General features: G+C 36.0%; 1 protein-coding gene across 2 annotated transcripts in view; it reads right to left on the bottom strand.

Moving 5' to 3' along the window:
- The window catches only part of SH3BGRL (SH3 domain binding glutamate rich protein like), a 111883-nt gene extending 86359 nt beyond the window's left edge, over window positions 1-25524 (bottom strand). Inside the window, exon 1 of one of the 2 annotated variants that reach the window (XM_043896058.1) lies at window positions 25113-25524. In XM_043896058.1, the coding sequence (XP_043751993.1) occupies window positions 25113-25166 (54 nt within the window). In that variant the 5' untranslated portion in view covers window positions 25167-25524. The remainder of the gene's footprint in view (window positions 1-25112) is intronic. The other variant, XM_043896059.1, reaches the window with a different exon arrangement.
- Between the last annotated feature and the right edge of the window lie 505 nt (window positions 25525-26029).

The raw sequence follows: 26029 nt of genomic DNA on the forward strand, positions 1-26029 counted from the left end.
ATGGCCTTCTATTTCTCAAGATTAATATCGTCATCATAACATCATTCATTATGGAGAAAAACCTTGATAGGAGTAAAAGTTGAGCTCTTTATAAATACATAGGTTTCACCAAAGAATATGCAAAAGAACCTTGGGCTGAATGCAGGTGCCTAAAAATGTGACAAAGGCCTAATTTTAAAAAGAAATTTCATTTTTTCAAAAGAAAAACTAAGCCACAGTCATACTTAGGTAAGGTACTTATTTCTATGGCCTTGATTTTATTGACAATTGGTGTGTTAGTCTCTCAGTCGTGTCCAACTCTTTGCAACCCCATGAACCATAGCCCACAAGGCTCCTCTGTCCATGGGATTCTCCAGGCAAGAATACTAGAGTGGGTTGCCATTTCCTTATCCAGGGGATCTGCCCGACCCAGGAATTGAAACTGGGTCTCCTGCATTGCAGTGAATTCTTTACCATCTGAGCCACCAGGGAAGCACCACAAAACAGTTGGTAATGACCCACATTTTGGTTAACAGTCCAACTAGGATCATTGCAATTTCTTACTCTTTTTAAAATTATTTATTTATTTATTAAAATCCTTTTTATTTTGTATTGGGATATAGCCATTAACAAACAATGTTGTTAAAGTTTCAGGTGAACAGAGAAGGGACCCAGCCACACATATACATGTATCCATTCTCTCCCAAACTCCCCTCTCATCCAGGGGGCTACATAACATTGAGCATAGTTCCACGTGCTATGCAGTAGGTCTCTGGTGGTTATCTATTCTAAATATATCAGTGTGTACATGTCCACAGCAAACTTCCTAATTATCCCTTCCCCCTTCCTTCCCCCAAGCAACCATAAGCTCGTTCTTAAAGTCTATGAGTGTATTTATGTTTTGTAAGTTCGTTTATATCATTCCTTTTTAGATTCCACATATAAGGGATGTCATATGATATTTCTCCTTCTCTGTCTCACTTACTTCACTCAGTAGGAGACTCTCCAAGTCCATCCAAGTTGCTGCAAGTGGCATAATTTCATTCTTTTTAGTGGCTGAGTAATATTTCATTGTATATATGCACCACATCTTCTTTATCCATTCCTCTGTCAATAAACATTTAGGCTGCTACCACGTCATGGTTACTGTAAACAGTGTTGCAATGAACACTGGAGTGCATGTATCTATTTGTATCATTTCCTTTTTCCAGATATATGCCCAGGAGTGGGATTTCAGGGTCATATGGTAGCTCTATTTTTAGGTTTTTAAGGAATTTCCATGTGTATTGGCTATACCAATTTACATTCCCACCAACAAAATAGAAGGGCCCCCTTCTCTCCACACCCTCTCCAGCATTTATTGTAGATTTATGTATTGTAGATTTTCTGATGATAGCTATTCTGCCTGCTGTGAGGTGATAGCTCATTGTAGTTTTGATTTGCATTTCTCTAATAATTAGCAACATTGAACATATTTTCATGTGCCTATTGGCCATCTGGAGGTCTTCTTTGGAGAAATGTCTATCTAGGTCTTCTGCCCGTTTTTTAGGTGGGTTGTTTGTTTTCACACTGTTAAGCATCATAAGATGTCTGTAAATTTTGGAGACCAATCCTTTATTGGTCACTCACATCATTTGCAAATATTCTCTCCCAATCTGTGGGTTGTCTTTTTGTTTTGTTTATTGTTTCCTTTGCTGTGCAAAAGCTTTTGAGATTAAGTAGGTCCCACTTGTTTGTTTTTTATTTCTATTATTCTGAGAAATGGATTGAAAAATATATTGCTGTGATTCTTGTCACAGAGTGTTCTGCCTATGGTTTCCTCTAGGAGTTTTACAGTGTCTGGGCTCATATTGAGGTCTTTAATCTATTTCAAGCTTATTGTTATGTATGGAATTAAACAGTAATTTAATTTCTTTTTTCTTACATGTAGCTGTCCAGTTTTCCCAGCACCATTTGTTAAAGACACTCTTTCCAACATTGTATAGTCATGCCTTCTTTGCCATAGATGAATTGATCATAGGTACATGGGCTTATTTATGAGTTTTCTATCCTGTTCCATTGATCTATATGTCTTTTTTTTGCCAGTACCACATTGTTTTGATGACTGTAGATCTGTAGTTCACTGTGATATCAGGGAGCCTGATTCCTCCAGCTGTTTTCTTTCTCAAGATTGCTTTGGTTATGCCAGGTCATTTGTGTTTCCATACAAATTTTTAGGGTTTTTTGTTCTAGTTCTATGAAAAATTCCATTGGTAATTTGATAGGGATTTCATTGTCTTTGTAGGTTGCCTTGGGTAGTATAGTCATTTTGACAGTATTGGTTCTTCCAACCCATGGACATGGTAATCTACAAAAAGCACTTCTAAGAGGGAAGTTTATAGCACTACAATCTTACCTCACAAAACAAGAAAAGAAGAGATGGACAAGATGGTGGAAGAGTAGGTGGATATGGAGTACATCTGTCTCCACAGATGCATTAGGAATACATCTTCAGACACAGAAGGTCTCACAGAATACCAGCTCCAAGTGGGTAGAAGTCCCTGACCACTTGAAAAGAATATATAGATCCATGAAAAACTCAGTAGGACAAAGGAAGGAGATGAAAAAGAGGAGAGTGAGCTAGTCAGGACTAGACCTGCACCCAGGGCATGAGGAAATTGAAGCAGGTCAGATCCCCACATTGGGGCAATTGTCTGGGAACCTGGAGAAGCATTTGAAGCTGCTGGAGAGTGCATCAGTTGATCTGTGACAGTCTGAATGGAATGAGAACCACACAGACAATCCTTGCCACAGCTCTATGAACCCTGGACAGGGATGTAAATCCCCTGGAATATGTGGGGGCTGGGAGCTCAAGCACAGGGATTGGACAGCAATCCCAGAGTGAGGTCTGCTGTTGACTTTGGGAAGAAGGCCCTAGGGGATGTGAGGGAGGAGATCATGGTGGGGAATGAGTTGGAAGAAATCAGAGCATCCATAGACATAAGGCAATAATGCTGAATCATGCACAGGGGGTGGAGCCATCACTATAGCCTCTATCACCCCACATGTCAGCACTGATCAATAGAGAAAGACCCCAGAGAGGGTGGCCCTTCAAGTGTCTAACATGCTGAGCAATACAGAAGTTCCCGAACCTGGGGTTGGGGGGTGGGAGGGCGTTAATTGCCTGATGCTCCAAGCAACAGAGAAGGACCTGAGCCAGGTGGGCCCTTTAAGTGCTTGACATACCAGGTAACAGAAAAGGACTAGCCACAAAGGCCTTTTGAATGCCAACTGCCAGAGGCTAGAAAAAGACTGTAATAGCACCATAGCTCCTGAAATTGGCTGAGACAGCCAGCATCCCTACACACTTGGTGCCACCCAGGGTCCCTGCAATAGAAGCAAGTGCACCACTTCCACGTTCAATCTTCACTGGGCAAGAGTTGCCAGAGGCTAGGAAAAAAACCCCAAGAGCACCATATCTCCTGCATATCTGGTATTGTGAGGGTCTCTGTGATCTAAGCAGCTGCACCACCTCCACACCCAGTCCTCATCGGGGCAGACCAAGTCTTCCAGGGCAGCCTCAAGAGCAAACTCCTGTGGATGACCCACATTCAGAGGTGGAAATAAAACCACAATTGAACCCCAGGGGCAGTGTAGCTGAGGAAGAAGAACCAAAACCTTCCCATCAGTTGTACAAGCTACAGGTTAAATCCACACGAGAAACTAGGCAGACTCTGTGTCTATGGAATATATAAAAGGACAATGAGAGCTCCCACAAAAGATAACTCACTAGCTCTGGCAGCTGTGGACATTGGAGGCAACAATATGCAGGGGAAGGGTCAGATTAGAGTCTGATCTGTCCCCATAGCAGGTCAAGAGACCAGCCCAGTATTGGAGAGCATCCTAGGGAGGCAAAGGTGGACTGTGACTCACAATGAGGGACATGATGTTGACAGCTGAAATCTAAGAAAAACATATATTATCATTCTTTTTTGAATTTTTCTGTACTTGGTTCTGCGTTATTATTATTATTTTTCTTTTCCTCTGTTGCTGAGGCTATTGATTTCATTATTACTATTAACTATTTAATCTTTTGGAACTTTACTTTTTTAACCAAGCTTTTTACTTCCTTTATTTACTGCTACCTCTATGTTGGCCTTTTGCAGTTCTGTGGGTTTTTTTCTTTTTTTTTTTTTTTTTTTTTTGTTTGTTTGTTTGTTTTTCTTGTTATTCTTTTCCTGCTATAGTTATTCTTTAATATATATAAATCTTTCTATACACTTCTATTTAACATTGCTTTTCTAAATTCTTTTACTTTTATTTTCTTACTTTTATTTCTGTTTTTCAAAATATTAGTTTGTTTTCTTTGCTTAATTCCCCAGTTGGCATTCTGCTTTTGTTTTGTTTCCTGGTTTGCATTTTAGTTAGTTCTGTTTTTCATTGGTTGATAAAATGTTTGCTTTCCTTTGCTTCTCAAGTCACATTCTTGTACTTTCTTTTCTTTGGAATGTTATGGTTTTGTTTGTGTGTGTGTATGTCTGTGTCAGCTGGCGCAGAATCCGCCTGCAATGCAGGAGACCCCGGTTCAATTCCTAGGTCAGGAAAGATCCTGGAGAAGGGATAGGTTACCCACTCCTGTATTCTTGGGCTTCCCTGGAGGCTCAGAAGGTAAAGAATCTGCCTACAATGTGGGAGACCTCAGTTTGATCCCTGGTTTGGGAAGATCCCCTGGAGAAGGGAAAGGCTACCCATTCCAGTATTCTGGCCTGAAGAATCTCCATGGACAAAGAAGCCTGGCAGGCTACACACCATGGGGTCACAAAGTATCAGACACAACTGAGAAACTAAGCACAGCACAGCATGTGTGCTAGTGTATTCCACTGTTTTTGTTAGTACTAGATTTTAAATTTACCATTTGCTTCGGTTCATCTTTTGCTTCTTGTTATTTTGTTTATGTGTGTTGCGTGTCTGTTTCATCGACTTTAATTCTATAACAAACAATTTATGGAATCTCAGTCCCCAGAGAGAGATATGACCTGAACCTTTGGAGTGGGAGCACTGAGTTCAGGACCCTAGACTGCCAGAGAACTTCTAACCTCAGGGAGTATTAATTAGTGAGAACTCCCACAAAGGTCTCCACCTATATACAAGACCTGGTATCACCAACTGCCAGCAGCATCCAGTGCAGGACACCTCACCCAAACAACAAGCAAAACAAAAACATAAACCTAATCATCAGCAGACAGTATACTAACAAACACCCCAAAACCAACCACCTGACAGAATCCTGCCCAACAGAGAGAAAAAAAAAAAAAAAACTTGCCTCCTCCCACCAGAATGCAGGCACAAATCACTCCCAACAAGAAGCCTACATAAACCACTGGACCAACTTTACCCACTGAGAGCAGAAACTGAAAGAATGAAGCCATATAACCATAAAGCCTAGAAGAAAAAGATCTCAAACACACTTAGTTGGAAAAAAATGAAAAGACAGAGAAATATTAAACAAATATTACACAAAAGAAAAATTAAACAAGGTAGAAATTCACAAGATCTTATGAAGAAGAGGAAATAGGCAAACTATGTGAAAAATAACTCTGAATAATGATAGTAAAAAATGATCCAAAACTTTGAAAATAAAATGGAGGAAATATAAGAATCAATTAAGACATTTCACAAGAATCTAGAAAAAAGAAAGAATAAACAAATAGACAAAACAATTACTAAAAGTTAAAAACACTCTAGAAGGAATCAACAGCAGAAAAACTGATGCAGAAGAACAGATAAGTGAGCTGGAAGATAGAATGGTGGAAATAATTGCTGAAGAGTGAATAAAGGAAAATGAATGAAAAGAATTGAAGATAGTCTCAGAGATCTCTGAAACAATACTAAACACACCAATATTTGAATTATAGAGGGCCCAGAAGAATAAGAGAAAAAGAAAGGGTCTGAGAAAATTTTTAAAGAGATTATATTTGAAAATTTCCCCAACATAGGAAAGGAAAGAGTCAATCAAGTCCAAGAAGCACAGAGCATCCCATACAGGATAAACCTAAGGAGAAACATGCTGAGACACATGCTAATAAAACTAAAAAGATTAAATACAAGGAGAGAATATCAAATGCAGCAAGGGAAAAACAACAAATAACATACAGGGGAAACTCCATACGCTTAACAGCTGATCTTTCAGCAGAAACTCTGCAGGCCAGTAGGGAATGGCAGGATATATTTAACGTACTGAAAGGGGAAAATCTACAACCAAGATTACTCGGCAAGGATCCTATTCAAAAATCGCATGGAGAAATCAAGAGCTTTACAGACAAGCAAAAATTAAATATGAGTATTTAGCACCAACAAATGAGCTTTGCAGGAAACATGAATGGGACAAGAGAAGGAAAAGACCTAAAAAACAAAACCAAAACAATTAAGAAGATGCCAATATGAAGATATAGATATAGATATAGATGCTGCTGCTACTGCTGCTAAGTCGCTTCAGTCGTGTCCAAGTCTGTGTGGCCCCATAGACGGCAGCCCACCAGGCTCCACCGTCCCTGGTATTCTCCAGGCAAGAACACTGGAGTGGGTTGCCATCCCCTTCTCCAATGCATGAAAGTGAAAAGTGAAAGTGAAGTCACTCAGTCGTGTCCAACTCTTTGTGACCCCATGGATTGCAGCCTGCCAGGCTCCTCCGTCCATGGGATTTTCCAGGCAAGAGTACTGGAGTGGGTTGCCATTGCCTTCATATACACACACACACACACACACACACACACACACACACACACACACACACAATTACATTAAATGTAAATGGATTACACACTCTTACCAAAAGACACAGACTGGTTGAATGGATACAAAAACAAGACTCATATATATGCTGTGTACAAGAGACCCACTTTAGACCTAGAGACACATACAGACTGAAAGTAAAAGGATGGAAAAAGATATTCCATCCAAATGGAAGTCAAAAAGAAGCCAGAGTGGAAATTCTCATATCAGGCAATGTAGATCTTACAATAAAGAATATTGTAAGAAATAAAGACAGATGGTACACAATGATCAAGAGATCCAAGAAGAGGATATAACAATTGTAATTATTTATGCATCCTACATGCAAGCACCTCAATACATAAAGCAAAAATTAACAGAAAAAAAGGGAAAATTGACAGCAACACAATAATATTAGGGGATTTTAACACCTCACTTGCACCAATGGACAGATCATCAAAACAAAATTAATAAGAAAACATAAGCCTAAAATGACACATTAGAGCAGATGAATCTAATTGATATCTTCATGACATTCCATCCAAATGCAGATGAATGCACTTTCTTCTCAAGTGTACATGGAACATTCTCCAAGACAGACCACATTCTGGGCCACAAATTAAGCCTCAGTAAATGTAAGAAAATTGAAATCATCTCAAGTATCTTTTCTGACCATGATGCTGTGACTAGGTATCAATTACAGGGGGAAAAAAAAAAAAAAACTTTTAAAAGCAGTCACATGGAGATTAAACAATATGTTTCTAAATAACGAACAGGATACTGAAGAAATAAAAAGGAATTGGAAAACATTCCTAGAAACAAGTGACAACAAAAACACGATGACCCAAAACCTTTAGGATGCAGCAAAGCAGTTCTAAGAGGGACATTCATAGCAAGACAATCCTACTTCAAGAAACAAGAAAAACATAGAATAGAAAACCTACCTTTACATTTAAAGCAACTGGAAAAAGAACAACAACAATAACAACAAAAATCCAAAGTTAGTAGGAAGAAAGAAATCATGAAGATCAGATCAGTAATAAATGAAAAAGAAATGAAGGAAACAATAGTAAACATTAATAAAACTAAAAGCTGATTCTTTGAGAAGATAAAATTGACAAACCATTAGCCAGACTCATCAAGAAAAAAATGAAAGAAGAATCAAATGAACAAAAAAAGAAAGAAAGAAATGAAAATGGAGTGGTTACAACAGACAATGCAGAAATACAAAGAATCATAAAAGACTATCATGAGCAACTAAATGCAAAATGGACAACCTGGAAGAAATGGACAGATTCCTAGAAAAATTCAACCTTCCAAAACTGAACTAGGAAGAAACAGAAATCACAAATAAGCCAAATACAAGCAATGGAATAAGAATTGTGATAAAAAAAATCTCCCAAATACAAAAGCCCAGAGCCAGATGGCTTCACAGCTGAATTCTATCATTTAGAGAAGAGCTAATGCATATTCTTCTGAAACTATTTTTTTAAATTGCAGATGAAGAAACATTTCCAAACTCACTCTACAAGGCCACTGTCACCCTGATACCAAAACCAAAGACATCACACAAAAAGGAAAATTACAAGCCAATATCTCTGATGAACACATATACAATAATCCTCAACAAAATTCTAGCCAACAAAATTAAACAGCACATTAAGAAGACCATATATCATGATCAAGTCAAGCTTATTCCTGGGATAAAAGGATTCTGCAATATACACAATCAATCAATGTTTCCTTGGAAGAAAAGCTATGACCAACCTAGACAGCATATTAAAAAGCAGAGACATTACTTTACCAACAAAGGTCCTTCTAGTCAAAGCTATGATTTTTCCAGTAGTCATATATGGATGTGAGAGTTGGACTATAAAGAAAGCTGAGTGCCGAAGAATTGATGGTTTTGAACTGTGGTATTGGAGAAGACTCGTGAGGGTCCCTCAGACTGCAAGAAAATTCAACCAGTCAATCCTAAAGGAAATCAATTCTGAATATTCATTGGAACGACTGATGCTGAAACTGAAACTCCAATACTTTGGCCACCTGGTGTGAAGAACCAACTCATTGGAAAAGACCCTGATACTGGGAAAGATTGAAGGCAGAAGGAGAAGGGGATGACAGAGGATGAGATGGTTAGATGACATCACTGACGTGATGGACATGAGTTTGAGTAGACTCTGGGAATTGGTGATGGACAGGGAAGCCTGGCGTGCTGCAGTCCATGGGGTCTCAAAGAGTCGGACATGACTGAATGTGATACACCGTATTAACAAATTGAAAGATAAAAACCATATGATCATCTCAACAGATGCAGAAAAAGCTTTTGACAAAATTCAGCACCCATTTATGATGAAAACTCCTCAAAAAACTGGCACAGAAGGAACCTACCTCAACATAATAAAGGCCCTATATAAAACCCGGAGCAAACATTTTTCTCAATGGTGAAAAAGTGAAAGCATTCCCTTAAAATCAGGAAGAATATAAAAGCACCCACTCTTCCTACTATTATTCAACATAGTTTTGGAGGGGCTAGCTATGGCAATCAGAGAAGAAAAAGTAATGAAAGGATTCTAGATTGGAAAAGAAGAAATAAAACTCTCACTTGTTTGCAGATGACATGAAACAATACATAGAAAACCCTAATGATACTATCAGAGAATTACTAGAGCTAGTGAGTGAATTTAGTAAAGTCACAGGATACAAAATAAATACACAGAAATCACTTGCATTCTTACATACTAACAAAAGAAATCAGAAAGAGAAATTAAGGAATCAATGCCATTGCAACAAAAAGAATAAAATACCTAGGAATAAACCTACCTAAGGAGACAAAAGAGTTGTATACAGAAAACTATAAGACACTTATGAAAGAAATCAAAGACAACATAAACAGATAGAGAGATAATCCATGTTTCTGGGTTGGAAGAATTAATATTGTGAAAATGACTACTACCAAATATAAACTACAGATTCAGTGCAATGCCTTTCAAATAACCAATGTCATTTTTCACAGAAGTAGAACAAAAAAATTCACAATTCGAATGGAAACACAAAAGACCCCAAATACCCAAACAATCTTGAAAAGGAAGAATGAAGCTGGAGGAATCCACCTTCTTGACTTCAGACTATACTACAAAGCTACAATTATCAAGACAGTACAGTACTGGCACAAAAACAGAAATATAGACAAATGGAACAAGATAGAAAGCCCAGAGATTTCTATCCACACACCTATGGGCACCTATATGACAAAGGAGGCAAGAATATACAATAAGGGAAAGACAGTCTCTTCAGTAAGTGGCACTGGGAAAACTGGACAGCTATGTGCAAAAGAATGAAATTAGAACACTTCCTAACGGTATACACAAAGACAAACTCAAAATGGATCAAAGACCTAAATGTAAGACCAAAAACTATAAAACTGGTAGAGGAAAACAAAGGCAGAACAGTGTATGACATAAATCACAGCAAGATTCTTTATGACCCACCTCTGAGAATAATGGAAATAAAGACAAAAATAATAATGGGGAATAAGTGTAAATCTATGGCTGATTCATATCAATGTATGACAAAACCCACTGAAATGTTGTGAAGTAATTAGCCTCCAACTAATAAAAAAATTAAAAAAAAAAAGAAAAATAAACAAATTGGACCTAATTAAACTTAAAAGCTCTTGTACAGCAAAGGAAAGTATAAACAAGGTGAAAAAGACAAATCTCAGAATGTGAGAAAATAAGAGCAAATGCAACAACTGACAAAGGATTTATTTCCAAAATATAAAAGCCACTCTTACAACTCAATGCCAGAAAAACAAAGAACCCAATCAAAAAGTGGGCAAAAGATCTAAGAAGATGTAGAGATGGTTAATAAACACATGAAAAGATGCTCAAATCACTCATTATTAAATAAATGCAAATGAAAACTACCATAAAATATCAGCACACACTGGTCAGAATGGCCATCAAGAAAAAAATCAACAAAAAAATAAATGCTAGAGGGTGTGGAGAAATGGGAACCTCTTTCATTGTTGGTGGGAATGTGAACTGATATAGCTACTATAGAAGACAGAATGGAGATTCGATAAAAAACTAAGAGTAAAACTACCAAATAACCCAGCAGTCCCCCTACTAGGCATATACCTTGAGGAAACCAAAACTGAAAAAGTCACATGTATCCCAATGTTCACTGCAGCACTATTTACAATAGTTAGGACATGAAGCAACTTAGATGTCTATCAACAGATGAATGGGTAAAGATGCTGCAGTACATATATACAATGGAATATACAACCCTCAGCCATAAAAGGGAACATATTTGAGTCAGTTCTAACAAAGTGGATGAACCTAGAGCCTATTATACAGAGTGAAGTAAGTCAGAAAGAGGAAAACAAATATCATATATTTAAGTGTATATGTGGAATCTAGATAAATGGTACTGATGAACCTATTTGTAGGCCAGCACTGGAGCCATAGACATAGAGAACAGACTTATAGTCATGGGGGTGGAGGAGGAAGGAGAGGGTGGGACAAATTCAGAGAGTAACATGGAAACATATACACTACCATATGTAAAATAGATAGCCAATGGGAACTTTCTGTATGACTCAGGGAACCCAAACCAGGGCTCTGTAACAAACCAGAGGAGTGGGATGGGGTGGGCAGTGAATGGGAGGTCCAAGAGGGAGGGGCCATATGTATACCTATGGCTGATTCATCTTGATGTATGGCAGAAACCAAAACAATATTGTAAAGCAATTATAAAAAATAAATTAATTTTAAAAAAAGAATAAACAAGAGAAACCTCAGATAAACAACCTAACTTACACCTAAAACAACTAGAGAAAGAAGAACAAATGAAACCTAAAGTTAGTAGAAGGAAAGAAATCATAAAGATCAGAGCAGAAATAAATGAAATAGAGACAAAGAAAACAGTTGCAAAGATCAATGGAACTAAAAGCTAGTTCTTTGGAAAGATAAACAAAATTGATAAACCTTTAGCCAGATTCATCAAAGAAAAAAAAAGGAGATGACACAAACTAATAAAATTAGAAATGAAAAAATTTACAACTAACCTCACAGAAATACCAAGGATTATAAGAGTCTACTATGAGCAACTGTCTTACATTAGCCATGCCATATTTTTTCATTAGTAACACCATAAACTTTTATAAATGAACAATGTCCAATACTTGGACTTTAGGAATTACTCACCTTAATAAGTTTATTTTTTCATGAAATGTTTTACTCTGAGGCTGTTTAGAGTTTAGCATAAATTCAATAAATCACAAGTCTCACAAAATAACCAATATATGGAAATATTCTTTTATAGCATGATCTTAAGTGTGTACTAATCTATAGGCATGAGCAATGCCCAGAGGGCTTCCTAAAAAAGAGGGACTGAAGAGAAGAGGGGGAAGAAAAGCCACTAGACCTATTTTAAGCTTTCCAAAACAAGGCAGGCTATAAATTCTTTCAGAACAAACACCTTTTCCCTCACAGAGCTGAATGTTTTATCAGTAGGTATTCAGGAAATATGTGTTGAATTGATAACAAGTGGATCTCTATGTATTGCACAGAGCTTTTCTTTTTTTGCTTCCATGACTTCAAGAAACTAATCTTTCTCTTCACTGCACAAAAAGAGGTAAAAAACAACCATCAGTTACCCAGATTTCCACAATCTTAGTCCCAAAGTCTAGGACAACAAGGAATAACATTTTATCAAGGGACGTTATATATTCCTTCTTTGGAGACTTTACTAAGGGAAAATTGATTATGATCCTTCTGGGACAATTCACAGGCAGTCCTTACGTGTATGGACTGGATGACTTCTTATGATCCCTTCTACGCAGATGCTTTTAATATTTTATTTTTAGTATGTTTGATGCTGAGAAAAATGGGAAAGACTGAAAGCCATTTATTTCCACAATGAAGAAGGAATTTTCAGTGTTCTACTCCAGGTTTCTTAATAACAAGTGATATCAGTCAAAAAAAAATAAGTTAACTTTTATTATGCCCTTTCTATCAAGATATAGTTGTTTTAGTACACTAAAGCATTGTTACAAAAATTTGAAAGTCATAATACTATTTTTCATATGACATATGGCCTGCAAGATCCTTGTTCCCTGACCAGGGACCAAACCCATGCACCCTGTGGTAGAAGCATGAAGTCCTAACCACTGGGAAACCAGGGAATTCCCCATAATGCGATTTTAAGACCAATCTGGTACTAAGAGAAAATTTATCCACAAGAACAACAAGGCCCAACTGGATTTTGATGCTTATTAATTTTGGTAATTGGTGCAACCATTTTTGATGGGGTTCAAATGTTTGTGGTGGGAAGAGTTAAAAATATGTTGGAAGGGGGAAGGAGGAGCTAAAATTATCTTTATCTAATGAGTTGGTGGAAGCAAAAGAGAAATATTGATCATTTCAGCATTGAGCCTTTCTGCTATAAGCTTGACCAATGGCAAACACTGGATAGCCCCCTCCCTAGGCAGTCTGGCTCAAGAGACGATCCTTATCAAATTTAACATAGCAGTTGGCATGAACTAAACCCTACCTAAATACAGGACATTGATACATAGAACCCTGAACCAAACATTAAACCATACTGCTGGAAGTCCTATAACCCTTTAGAAAGAAAAAAAAAAAAGGACCAAGGAGAACAGGAAGGGAAAGCAAATATAAGATGATTGGGGTTTTATAAATACATATAAATACACCTCAGATTTTTGTAAGACATGATTGTTTACACAAAAGATCAAGGCCAGGATCCCAAAGTGAAGGGATTATTAAGAACTCTAAAAAGTATTTTTCAGATAATGAAAAGGGGGCTTAGCATGATTTGTTCCAGTATCCCAAGGTAACTGATAGGCAGTTCTACCACAAATCTTTAACTTTTCATCACTGCTACATCTGGCTTTAAACAGAACTGTATAATAATCATGAAAATCATGCCTGTGAAAAAACATTCAAATATAAGAAGAAAGTGCAAACTATACCTAAGATCTACTTCCCACACCCTTCTCTAATGTAACGACAGGAAAATTGAATAAAGCTTGAATTGAGCTAATAAACTATTGTTGTTTTCAGAATAGTTATTCAAGAAGATCAAGACAGGATCACTAGAAAGGGTAGACAAAGTATTTTGGGACATTTGTTGGGAAGTAGAATGTTGATTCCTGTGAGATAGCATGCCAACTTTCGGGCAAGGACTTCTGCCTTTGAGCCCTCACATCACATACAACTCCTTATTTGCAGACCATATTATGTAGTCTCAGAAATCGACATCTCCAGACTGCCTCACTTATTTTGGCTCACGTGACTTTAAAACAATAACTATGGTAGATACAATCTCTATATAGTTTGGGAAAATGTTTTTTTTTTTAAAGTTTAATGCTATTATATACAACAACAAGCATCTGTCTTTATTATTATATGCTTTTACATACAATAAGAGCTCATGACTAATCATATGAAATGAAAATTGCTATACATTTTTATTAAAACAACACAGACATATAAATTAACGTCTACCATTCCAACTTCAAATATTTTCATGAAGTCGTATAAGGACATTAAAAGGTGGTACTTTTTGCAAATGTGGGTATGGAATTAGGTCATAATTATCTCACTCATTGGACTTCCCTGGTGTCACAGACAGTAAAGAATCTACCTGCAATGCAGGAGACCCGGGTTCAATCCCTGGGTTGGGAAGATCCCCTGGAGAATGGAATGACTATGCACTCCAGTATTCTTGCCTGCAGAATTCCATGGACAGAGGAGGCTGTTGGACTACAGTCCATGGGGTCACAAAAAGTCAGAAATGACTTGGTGACTAACACACTATCTCACTCATTAGGAGATTGTGTACTTTTCCTTATAATTGTTTATTGGAGAAATATGTGGACAACCCAAAAGTTCAGGTTTTGCACTTTTCTTCCCCCAGAATCTCTTAACATGACCTGTTGCACAATATGGTATCTAATTGTTGTAGCATTAGCCCATTTTAGATGTTCTCTATATATTCCAAGAAATAAGATGTTTATGCACTGTATCTCTAGATCTATATATTAGCCTGAAAGTACAATTCCAATAGTCCTCTATCCCACTACTTTATACAATGAAAAAATAAAATATATCTCTGTAGCAAATGATTTTTAAAAAGTAATTAGATATTGATTTATAGTTACTCTACTTAAGTATCCAGACATAAATTATTTAGATAATATTGTGCTAGATGTTTTGTATTTCAAAGCATCAACTTTTCATGAAATCTAGAGTCACTGAATTTTAAAATTATATACATGCTATATGACTAATGGGACTTCCCTTACACAGACCCTGATATTTGGGTAGTGTAAGGATTCCCTGGAATGTATAGCTTTAGTTCTAAGGTCATCTTTTTGGTAGAGTCAGACTAAATATCAAGGGAGATATATACATACTCCTCTCTTAAGACCCCACACAGAGACTGATCATAACCATAAAATAAAAGGGATACAAACACATACCAAACCAAAATTATTCTTCAATTTCAACTTCAGAATGTAATAGTAAGTCCTAATGCAACTGGACAAAAAATGTTTAGTCACATTCTGCTATAATATTTTTAGATTTTCCTTCCAACAACTTTTTTTTTTAAATCACATAAATTCCAAAGTCTGGTATAGAATCAGCCATATTATGGATTTTGCCACACTTCCTACATATCCCCCCCCCCGCTTTTTTTTTTCATTGTTCCACTTTATATTTTTTCCTTTATTTTTATTAGTTGGAGGCTAATTACTTTACAATATTGCAGTGGTTTTTGCCATACATTGACATGAATCAGCCATGGATTTACATGTGTTCCCCATCCCGATCCCACCCCCCCACCTCCCTCCCCATCCCATTCCCTTTAAAACTCACCAGATATTTGTCTCGTTGCCTGACCAATTTGCTATATCACCACCACCATCCCGAGTGTTCTCTCAATATTGCTCAGAATATTTAAATTCAAGACCTTTATTTCTAAAAATTTAAGCAGAAACTCATTGAAACAGTTTCACCACAACCACAGCTTTTTGAGTTCAAAATATTTAGTTGATGAGCAAGACCAATTACGCTTAAGATTCTGAAAGTGTGAGATCAGATTGCACAATATTTAGTAACAGATTTCCAATGACAATTACTTGCAGAAGTTTTCTTCCATAATACTCTTAATTTTATGTTATTTATATTCCACTTGTGAGGGTGATGAGAAGCAAAGGAAGCTTTAGTGACCTAATCAAATTACCCAGGCATCAGGCATACCTCACCCTAAAACTACATTCTCTAGCTAAAAGCTTAAAATTCTTTCCCCAAAACAATATGTTTTAATCTACTTTTAGTTAGACTGTCTCACACAAGTTAATTTTCTTATATTGGGATAAAAGTACATGTTCTGCATTCTAAGTAATCATACACAAATAAGCTTTTATGACTTTAAATTTCCACTCTAAAGAATTCTAAGTTGTTAACATGATGTAACAGGCAACTAGAATTATTCTTGGTACTGCTATAGACCAATTAATTAAGAAGTATTTTTCGTGATTTTCCAAGTTTAGAAGAAAAGCATTTTTACAATGACTTTTAAACTAGTTTCAGAGCTACATTCATACTGGATAATTAATAAATAACAAATCATTAGGCAGAATAACATAAGCATTAAAATTGTGAGCTCTGGAATCAGACAGATCTGAAGGGTGTTTGCTACTTCTCTAACATTGTTAGCTCTCTAAGTCTGTTTCCTCTTCTTAAAAATGTCATAATAAGAGAGAATTAAGAGGTACCAACTACTACTATGTATAAAATATATAAGCTACAAGTATATATTGTACAGCACAAGGAATATATACAATATTTTGCATTAAATATAAATGGAGCACAACCTTTAAAAAATGTGAATCACTAGTTGTATACCCGATATTTATAATATTGTAAATCAACTCTATCTCAATAAAAAAAAGGGGAAAAGGGAAGAAAAAAATGAGCATAATGGGAGTACTGATTCCACTGAATCGTCATAAGAATTAAATGACACAATGCATCTAAAGTTCTTACCACTATGCCTGGCATATTTTAAGTGCCAAATGAGTGATAGTTCTTACTATTATCAACTAAAGCTGATAAATTATTTACATGAGAAATTAAAATTAAAAATGAGATGTGTTATCATATTTGTAACATATTAAGTACTTGTCTATGCTCATCTTCCTTCTAAATCACACTGGATAGAATGATTTCTCAAATAATAAAGCCACTATTCAATATATATATATATACTGTTATAATTTCAGTGTTGAGAAATATGCTGCACTTATGGTGAAACAATTGGCTGAGTGGTAGTGAAATAAACAAAATTTCCTCATGTTGTAGCTCAACTAAGACTATTCTCTGGTTTTAAAAAGGTGAAGTTCTTTTTGTCTTGAGTCACTGCTGGAAATCCCCTCAGCAAAAATGTTTGGCTGTACTCCAACTCTGTGACAGGGTCTCATCTCCAGAAAAGACTAAGCCAAAGGGACAGAACTCAAAGACTAGAGTTCAGAACCAGAGTTTACAAGTCACAGAAGTACTGCTTTCTTGATGAATTTAGATTTATAGAATCATTACAAGCCACATTTTAATTATATTAAAAAGAATCAAAACTCATAAAAGTTCAATACATGTCACAAATGCTATTTAAAAAATGTCCTTAGTTAAGCAATTTTATTCAAGAAAAAAAAAAAAAAGAACTAAATTGTATATGAAAATGTTGCTACTAACCTATCTTCCCCACTCGCACCTAACTCTCATACGCAGATTATAGATGACACATTTGCCTAGTTAGGCATCATCTGGTCTTTTTCCTACTTTTCAGGCATCTTATGGTTATTAAATGGCAGTTATATGTTCCCAATCACATGACAAGATTTTAATGTACTTTGACATAATTTCTGTTCAGTATCTATCCAGCAAGAGAGAGTACAAATAACACAGTGTTTAGGAGTGTTTAGTCAGAACAACCTGAGTTCTAATCCTAGTTCTACCATTTGTAACTCTTTGATCTTGACCAATGTACCTAGTTTCTGGGTCTTAGAAATATCCCCATCAATCACATGAAATAGATCTAATACTAGTATTTACCTCACAAAATTATCACAAGGATTAAACTAATTGAAATGAAGTATGTAAAACACTGGGCACTGTACCTGACATACACAATGCATAAATAAATGTTAGGCTTTACTATTACTAGACTCAAATCCTGATTAGCCAGGTTAATGAAAAGTAATGAAACAAAAATCTAGCAGCACTACTGAATACTCTTAAACATACAGTTTATAAATTTGTGGTGATATTTTTAAACTTATACTTAACTTTTGCCTGATGTTCTGGCAATGGGAAACACTTCCAACAAACCAACAAAGCTAAAATGTGAAGGACTGAGCCAGAAAACAATCCCTTTGCTTAGAATTCTTCTCTATTGGCCAAGTGTGAAAAGTCAGCTTTGCTCTCATACTAATAAAAATAGTCATCATAAATGAGCTGTGTCCTCTTTCTAAATGTATGTTTGTTTAATCTTGGTCTGCATTGAAGGAAGTAATTAAATACTGGGTTTAGAAGGCTTCCTGGTAGGCTGCAAAGTACAACAGAACTGAAAGCAAACAGATGGTCATATAGTCATCAACAGATTCTGTTTAATTTTATCAGTAAGAAATGAAACACATTTATCCTTGATAATTCACCTAACGCAGAAAATATTCCTGTAAAATATATGCTTCACAGCACAATATATATCTTGGAAAACAATTTAAAGATTAACTACAGAAAATTAGAACATTTGACTTGATTATGTCTGGGGTTTCAATTTATTTTTCTTTTCCAGCACAACCCAGGGGGTGCCATGCTGTGCTCAGTCACTTTAGTCCTGTCTGACTCTTAGAGACCTCATGGACTGTAGCCTTCCAAGCTCCTCTGTCCATAGGATTTTTCAGGCAAGAATACTGGAGTGAGCTACCATGCCCTCCTCCAGGGTATCTCTCCTGACCCAGGGATTAAACCCATGTCTCCTGCATCTCCTGCATTGCAGGTGGATTCTTTACCACTGAGCCACTGGGGGGAGGGTCGACCTTAAGGTTTATTAATCAAAGCCCTTTCCTTGACAGAATAGTATTTGAGCTAAAAATAAATTTATTTTATCCTTTTCTCCTACCATATTATGAAATTTTTACTAAACTTCTGCAATGCATTCTTTCCTACTACCATTTGAATTTCAAGAATCCAAGAGTCATGATCATTGGTAAGTGTGTTTCCCAAGCCTCTTTAAATTGGACAAAATTATTCCAAAGGTTTTGCCATTGCTGCTGTGATGTTAAGGAAATCAGCCACTAAATATAGGACATCAATCTAAAGGTGCCGATCTTTAGACTGTTCCTGCATTTGCCTCATGAGAGCTGCCATTTCCCATGGTTCAGGGTATCCAAAAAGCATGTCCAAATGGCCATGTCATGAAATTTCTAATTTTGCTCTTCCAAATAGCTTATGAATATCTTTACGCAGCATTTAAACAAACCTTGGCAGCTATGACAAAGACCACAGCATATTTCAAATTAATGTTCTATTTATAAATACAAAGAGCAGTGGCCATATATGACAAATCCACAGCTACCATCATACTCAATAGTGGAAAGTTGAAAGCATTTCCTCTAAGATCAAGAACAAGACAAGGATGCCCACTCTTGTCATATTTATTCAACAGAGTTTTGGAAGTCCTACCCATGGTTACCAGAGAAGAAAAAGAAATAAAAGGAATCCAAATTGGAAAAGCAGAAATAAAGCTGTCACTGCTTGCATATGACATGATACTATATGTAGAAAATCCTAAAGATGCTACCAGAAAACTACTAGAGCTCATGAATGAATTCAGTAAAGTTGCAGGATACAAAATACACAGAAATGTGTTGCATTTCTATACACTAACAATGAAAGATCAGAAAAATAAATTAAGCAAACAATCCTATTTACCACTGCATCAAAAAAATAATATACCAGGAATATACTAATACAACTGAGTGACTGAACTGAACTGACACTTACCTAAGGAGACAAAAGACCTGTTCTCTGAAAACTATAAGATGAAAGAAATTGAAGACTACACAGAAAGATGGAAAGATATATCATGTTTTTGTACTGGAAGGATCATATTTTCAAAATGACTATACTACCCAAAGTGATCTACAGATTCAATGCAATCCCTATCAAAGTATGAATGACATTTTTCACAGAGCTAGAACAGACAATCTTAAAACTTGTATGAAGAGACAGAAGATCCAAAACTAAAAAAAAAAAAAAAAATCTTGAAAAAGACAACAGAACTGGAGAATCAGGTTTCCTAACTTTAGGTTATACTAGAAAGCTACAGTCATCAGAACAGTATGGTAATGGCACAAAACAGAAATGTACATCAATGGAACAAAATAGAAAGCCCAGAAATAAACTCATGAACCTATGTCCAATGTTTCTATGACAAAGAAGACAAGACTATAAAATGGATAAAAGATGGTTTCTTCAATAAATAGTGCTAGGAAAACTGAACAGTTACATGTTAGAAAAATGAAATGAGAACATTCTTTAATACCATAAACAAAAGTAAACTCAAAATGAATTAAAGACCCAAATATAAGACTAGATACTATAAAATTCTTAGAGGAAAACATAGGCAGAACACTCTGACAAATCACAGCAAGATCAATTTTTGATCTATCTTTCAGAGTAATAGAAATAAAAACAAAAATAAACAGATGGGACCTAATTAAGATTTTCACAGCAAAGTAAACCACAAACAAAATGAAAAGACAACCTTCGGAATGGTAGAAAATATTTGCAAACAATGCAACTGACAAGGGATTAGTCTCCAAAATTTACAAACAGTTCATGCAGCTCAGTATCGAAAAAAAACAAACAACACAATCAAAAGTGGGCAGAAGACCTAAAGAGACATTTCTCCAAAGAAGACATACAGATGGCCAAGAGTCACATGAAAAGATACTCAAATCACTATTAGAGAAATGCAAATCAAAACTACAGTGAGGTATCACCTCACACCTGTCAGAATGGCCATCATTAAAAAGTCTACAAATAATAAATGTTGGAGAAGCTGTGGAGAGAAGGGAACCCTCCTACACTGGTGGTGGGAATGTAAATCGATACAGTCACTATGGAGAACAGCACAGCAGTTCCTTAAAAAACTAAAAATAGAGCCACTATATGATACAGCAATCCCACTCTTGGGTATATATCCAGAGAAAACCATAGCTCAAAAGGATACATGCACCCCAGTGTTCTTTGCAGCTCTGTTTACAATAGCCAAGAAATGGACACAACCTAAATATCCATCAAAAGATGAATGGATAAAGAAGATGCGGTACATATATACAATTGAATATTACTCAGCCATTAAAAAGAATGAAATAATGCCATTTGCAGTAATATGGATGGACTTGGGGATTATACTAAGTGAAGTAAGTCAGACAAAGAGAGATAAATATCATCACTTATACGTGGAATCTTAAAAAAATGATACAAATGAACTTATTTGCAAAATAGAAACAGACTTAGAGAATGAACTTATGGTTACAGTGAGGAAGTTTGTGTGGTGGGGGGTAAACTGGAAGTTTAGGATTGACATATACACACTGCTATACTTCAAATGACTTTCCATGAAAAAAAGAGCAGCAAACACTCTTTCACATAATGCAATTATTATTGAGAATACTTGAGAATCATACAGATGAAGAACTGTGGCTTGTTGTTTTATGTCCATATTATCCAAATGAAGAAAATACTGCCCAGTGACTAATGCTTTGGCAATCACTAGCTTTTATAACTCAAACACAGAATAATGCCACAGAGGAAAATTATGTAGAATTCATTTACTATACAGACAATCTAAGCTACAACTAGGTTGTTTTAACAGTAAAACAAAAGAGATCATTTTACAAAAGTTAGTTCATAAATAATACCCTCAGAAATTTACCACAATCTATCTACTCAATCTTAAAATTTCTATACTAATTACATCTAAAATGCATAGATGCCCCTCTGGGGCTGCAAAAAAAAAATAATAAAATAAAATAAAACACATAGAGACCCTGAAATGGAGATAATTATGGACCTGAGGAAAAGTATGGGAAGAATACTCTAAGTCAGTTATAATTCTCCATGTTATTATCACTCTAGAGATCCTGATCAAAGGCCAAGGTTGATTTTTGTTATAAGTTATTGAAATTCATTAAGTTTATTATAAGCTCTGTGCTTACTATTCCTCTTCCATTAAATGCAAATTTATAGGACATTAAAATTTCAAGAAAAAAAAACATGACATGGCATATACTATTGTGTTACAGTAAGTCAAAACATGCATAAGCAGTTCTGAGCAGGCAGAAATCACTTCCTATAGGCAAACAACTTAGGAGTTGAATTCTTGCTAAATGGTTTTTACTTAAAAAATTTAAAAAACAGTATTAAGACCTGAATTTCATCCTTTTCCTATACGAGACCAATTCCAAATGTGCATCTTCTCTATATCTCTGGCCTTAAGTAAATTTAGCACACTTATTGACATTCACCTTTAGACATACTATCCCTCCTCTATACTATATCCTCATTTTTCTATCCCCCTGACTGTATATGCCCAAGCAATTCCACTTACAGGACTTACTCCCTTCTCTTCACATTTATATCTGCATGCCTCCTAGCTGTCACCCATCACTTGGAGGATGTATTTCTTTAAACATGTATCATTTGGATTCAAACAGCTTGTATTAGATTCAAGCTCTGTGGCTTACTAGTTGTATGATCTTGAGAAAGTTGTTTAACCTCTCTGAACCTATATTTCCTTACCCTAAAAACACAGATAATCGTAGGATGTAATTCATAAGACTAGAAATTGCCAAGAAAAAATGAGATAGTATCTGACACATTTAAGTGTTCCTACTTACTATCACTATTATGGCTATTATCAAGAAACTTCATATCATTTTATAATGGTATAAAAACCAACATACTCACTTTCATTTCTAAACTTTTGAGAAGCAAGGGCTATACCTCTGTAATTGGGGCAGAGTTGAATACAAGTTTGAAACCTTTTTTTAATTGGACTGTGAAGGCTAGGTACTCTTGAGTTAAGGTCACACCAAGTTGTAATTATCATAGATCCTCCCTTACTTGATAAAACATCTAGTGTTGGTAATTTTATTAAAATCACTAACAGGAGTAAGAAAACAAAGATTTCACAATCCAAAAACAAAAGCTTTCCTTTAAATGTTCTTCAGAGAACTATACTTAGTCACTTATAGAAGCATCTCACTTTGTGCAATTGTTGGGTTCCTGTTAGGATGTTTGCCTCAAAATTTCTAAATCATATGTTAAAATACAACATCACAGCATTCTTAAAGGAAAGACCTTAGTATTGCAAACTGAAGAGTCCCCATTTATGTTATAAAATAACTCTTCTGAAGCTTACTAATTTTACACTGTTTTAATATTATTTAAAAGTACTATAAGATTATAATAAAACAAAAATTTATTTTGGCAATATGCAGTAGACTTTTGATAACAGGTTTACAAGAACTATAATTACTGCAACAACAGACAAATCTATAATTATCCATAAGAAAAATAATTGAAACAAAACACAAAAAGCATAAATACTTCTTATTTGCATAGTCTTCAACAATGGAATCTGGAAAAGGACATAGTAGGAGACAGTAGTCATTTTCAAGGCCATAAGAAACTTAAGTCTTAACAAAGAAAGAGGTACAGTTGTTTCTACTTGAACAGAAATTCTTAAAGGAGTTTCTTGTTGAATCTGCCTTTTAGGAAGGGGTAGAAGAGCAAGAAAGCAAAGAATAAATGAGCAGTATTGAAACTGCATGTTATCCAGTGAAATCATCAAAACTAACTTCCTGATCTGTTCAACCTAATTTGGGATTTAACTAAAGGTATTAAGCTGATCTTCTAAATTTTACAATTATTGTATTGGACTTGAAACTCTGAGCAGCTCAAACATTATTTCAAATATCACAATTAATATATATGGAAAATAATAAGGCAAGAAGCTCATAAAATGAAGTTCAAAGACAATATAAGAAGTTTTCCTTTTGTTTTCAACCTAAACTTACTCCAAAATATAACCTTAAGTATTCTATTTCAAAACTGTCTAAATACACCCACATATAGTTGCCAGACAAGTTGAAGGTTCAAAGTTCTTGTGATTTCGCACAACTTTCAGTTCTATTCTAAATCCTCTTGGGGGTAAACAAAACAAAAATACATAAAAACAAAAAATATGGACTTTTTTTTTTGTTGCTGCTGCTCTAAAGCTCAGAAGAGAGATGGGGTTTGTACATTCTACATCCCGAACCCATATCCTGAGCCCAAAAAGCAAAAAAAAAAAAAAAAAAAAAAAATCTGCTTTTTGCGAATTGTGAAAGAGACACTTTTATTTACCATGCATATACACTCAGCTTTCCCCTGGTTTAGCCTATTGCTCCCCACAACTGTTGAAAATTGTGATTCTACATTAAGAGCACATGAATGAGAGGGGGATGTCCTATCAATTGAAGAAGCGGTCACTGGGGTCTGCGACAACAAAAGAAGCCACTTGTTAGTTCTCTTTCCAGTTCTCAATATATTTGAAGCATTTAGAAACTATTCGAAGTAATATCTTTTGAAAGAAAAGAAAAAGTCAAAATAAGGGAACATATGGAAGGAAAAAACACATCCCTTGTCACATTGTTTAAAAAAAAAAAATTATCATTGTTCCTGATGTCTCCCATCCTGCCTAGTTCTAACAGAGTCTTTAGGCCGAAGTTAAATAACTCTCTCTTACACATTGGCAAAATATAACTCTTTGATTATAGGGGTCTCTGTGAAATATAATCACAGTGTCTTAGTAGGCCTCCACTTCATCATCATCAATAAGACCATGTTTTACATCCCTTACAGATGTGCACCCTTGTCCCTTGACTCCATACTAAGAACACATATGTGAAATGTCCCATTCTTACAAGTGTGTGACTTGATTTCTTCACCTAACCCTAAAAACCCTATACCACCATCTCCCATTTACCAAAACTCCGAAGCTTTCTTTTTACTTCAAAGAAGAAATGTGGCCCTAACGTCGTAAGGCAAATAAAGCTAAATTCCATGGAAAAATGAAACCGATGCAACAAAGAGAAGAAAAGGGAAGACAGGGGGTTGGGTGGGAAGTGCCTGTGTCTGCCGAAGGAGAAGCTGCCAGACTAACTTCTGCAATTCAAGGGTTCTGGGGCAGCAGGAGACTGATGTGTAGAAAAATAACAAAGGTGGGCTTCCCACCTTCCTTACCGCCATGGAGCCAGAGGAAGATGCAATATACACACGGATCACCATCTTGGGAACAGCTTCTGTAGTTTGAATCCTGCAAACGGCTGGAGAGCAGCTGCAGCAAAGGCTGGAATCAAGCTAAGGGCAGTACAGAGGTTGGAAAAGAAGGGTGGGGGAAGGTGGAAGGGGAACTTGCCAGAGCCCCGCCCTTGGCTGCTTTCACTGTGCTTCGACCGCTGCAATCCCAGCCCCAAAGCCCAGAAGGCACAGGCTCGTTTGCATCATTTCTTTTTTTTTTTTTTTTTTAATTGGGAATCTCGAATAGCACCGCGAGATCTGTTGAAACATTTATTTTTGACTGTTCACTCCCGGAAAATAAAGAAAAGAGAAAGAAAAAGAAAGGAGCGTTGAGTTAAATCTGATTGCAATGAAGGACCTTTCCTCACGGAGACTCAAAGTTCTGCGCCTTCCAGCTCAGCAATGTATACAAATAAGATGCTTTCTTTGAAAGAGGAAGTTCTCCTTTGGAAGAGGAAGTTCTACGTTGAAACCAGACATTAGTAAGAAAGCCCAAGTTCTCAAAGCCTTGTGCATTTTAAGATTGCTATTTTGTAGTGACTGTTTTCGTGTTAGCTGGCGGCAGGAATTGGACCCTGAAGGACTGAGTGCTGCGGCTTAGGAAAAGTATCAGGTTTCCACAAGTCCAGAAACAGCAGGATTGGTTTTCTTTTTGAGTTTTGCTTTTTGTTAAATTAGGGAATCCTGCTTCCGTGAGAATTCTCAAGAAGCCTGATTGACTGGCAAACTCAAGAATGGAGGAAGAAATTGCAAATAAAAAATTGAAAATACACTGTAAGAAAGTGGATGATTTTTGTTTTGTTTGCTTTGTAACTGGTTATGGAAAGGGAATTTGGATCATATGTTGCAGG

The sequence above is a fragment of the Cervus elaphus genome, chromosome X (assembly GCF_910594005.1).
Source record: "Cervus elaphus chromosome X, mCerEla1.1, whole genome shotgun sequence".
Classification (NCBI taxonomy): Eukaryota; Metazoa; Chordata; class Mammalia; order Artiodactyla; family Cervidae; genus Cervus; species Cervus elaphus.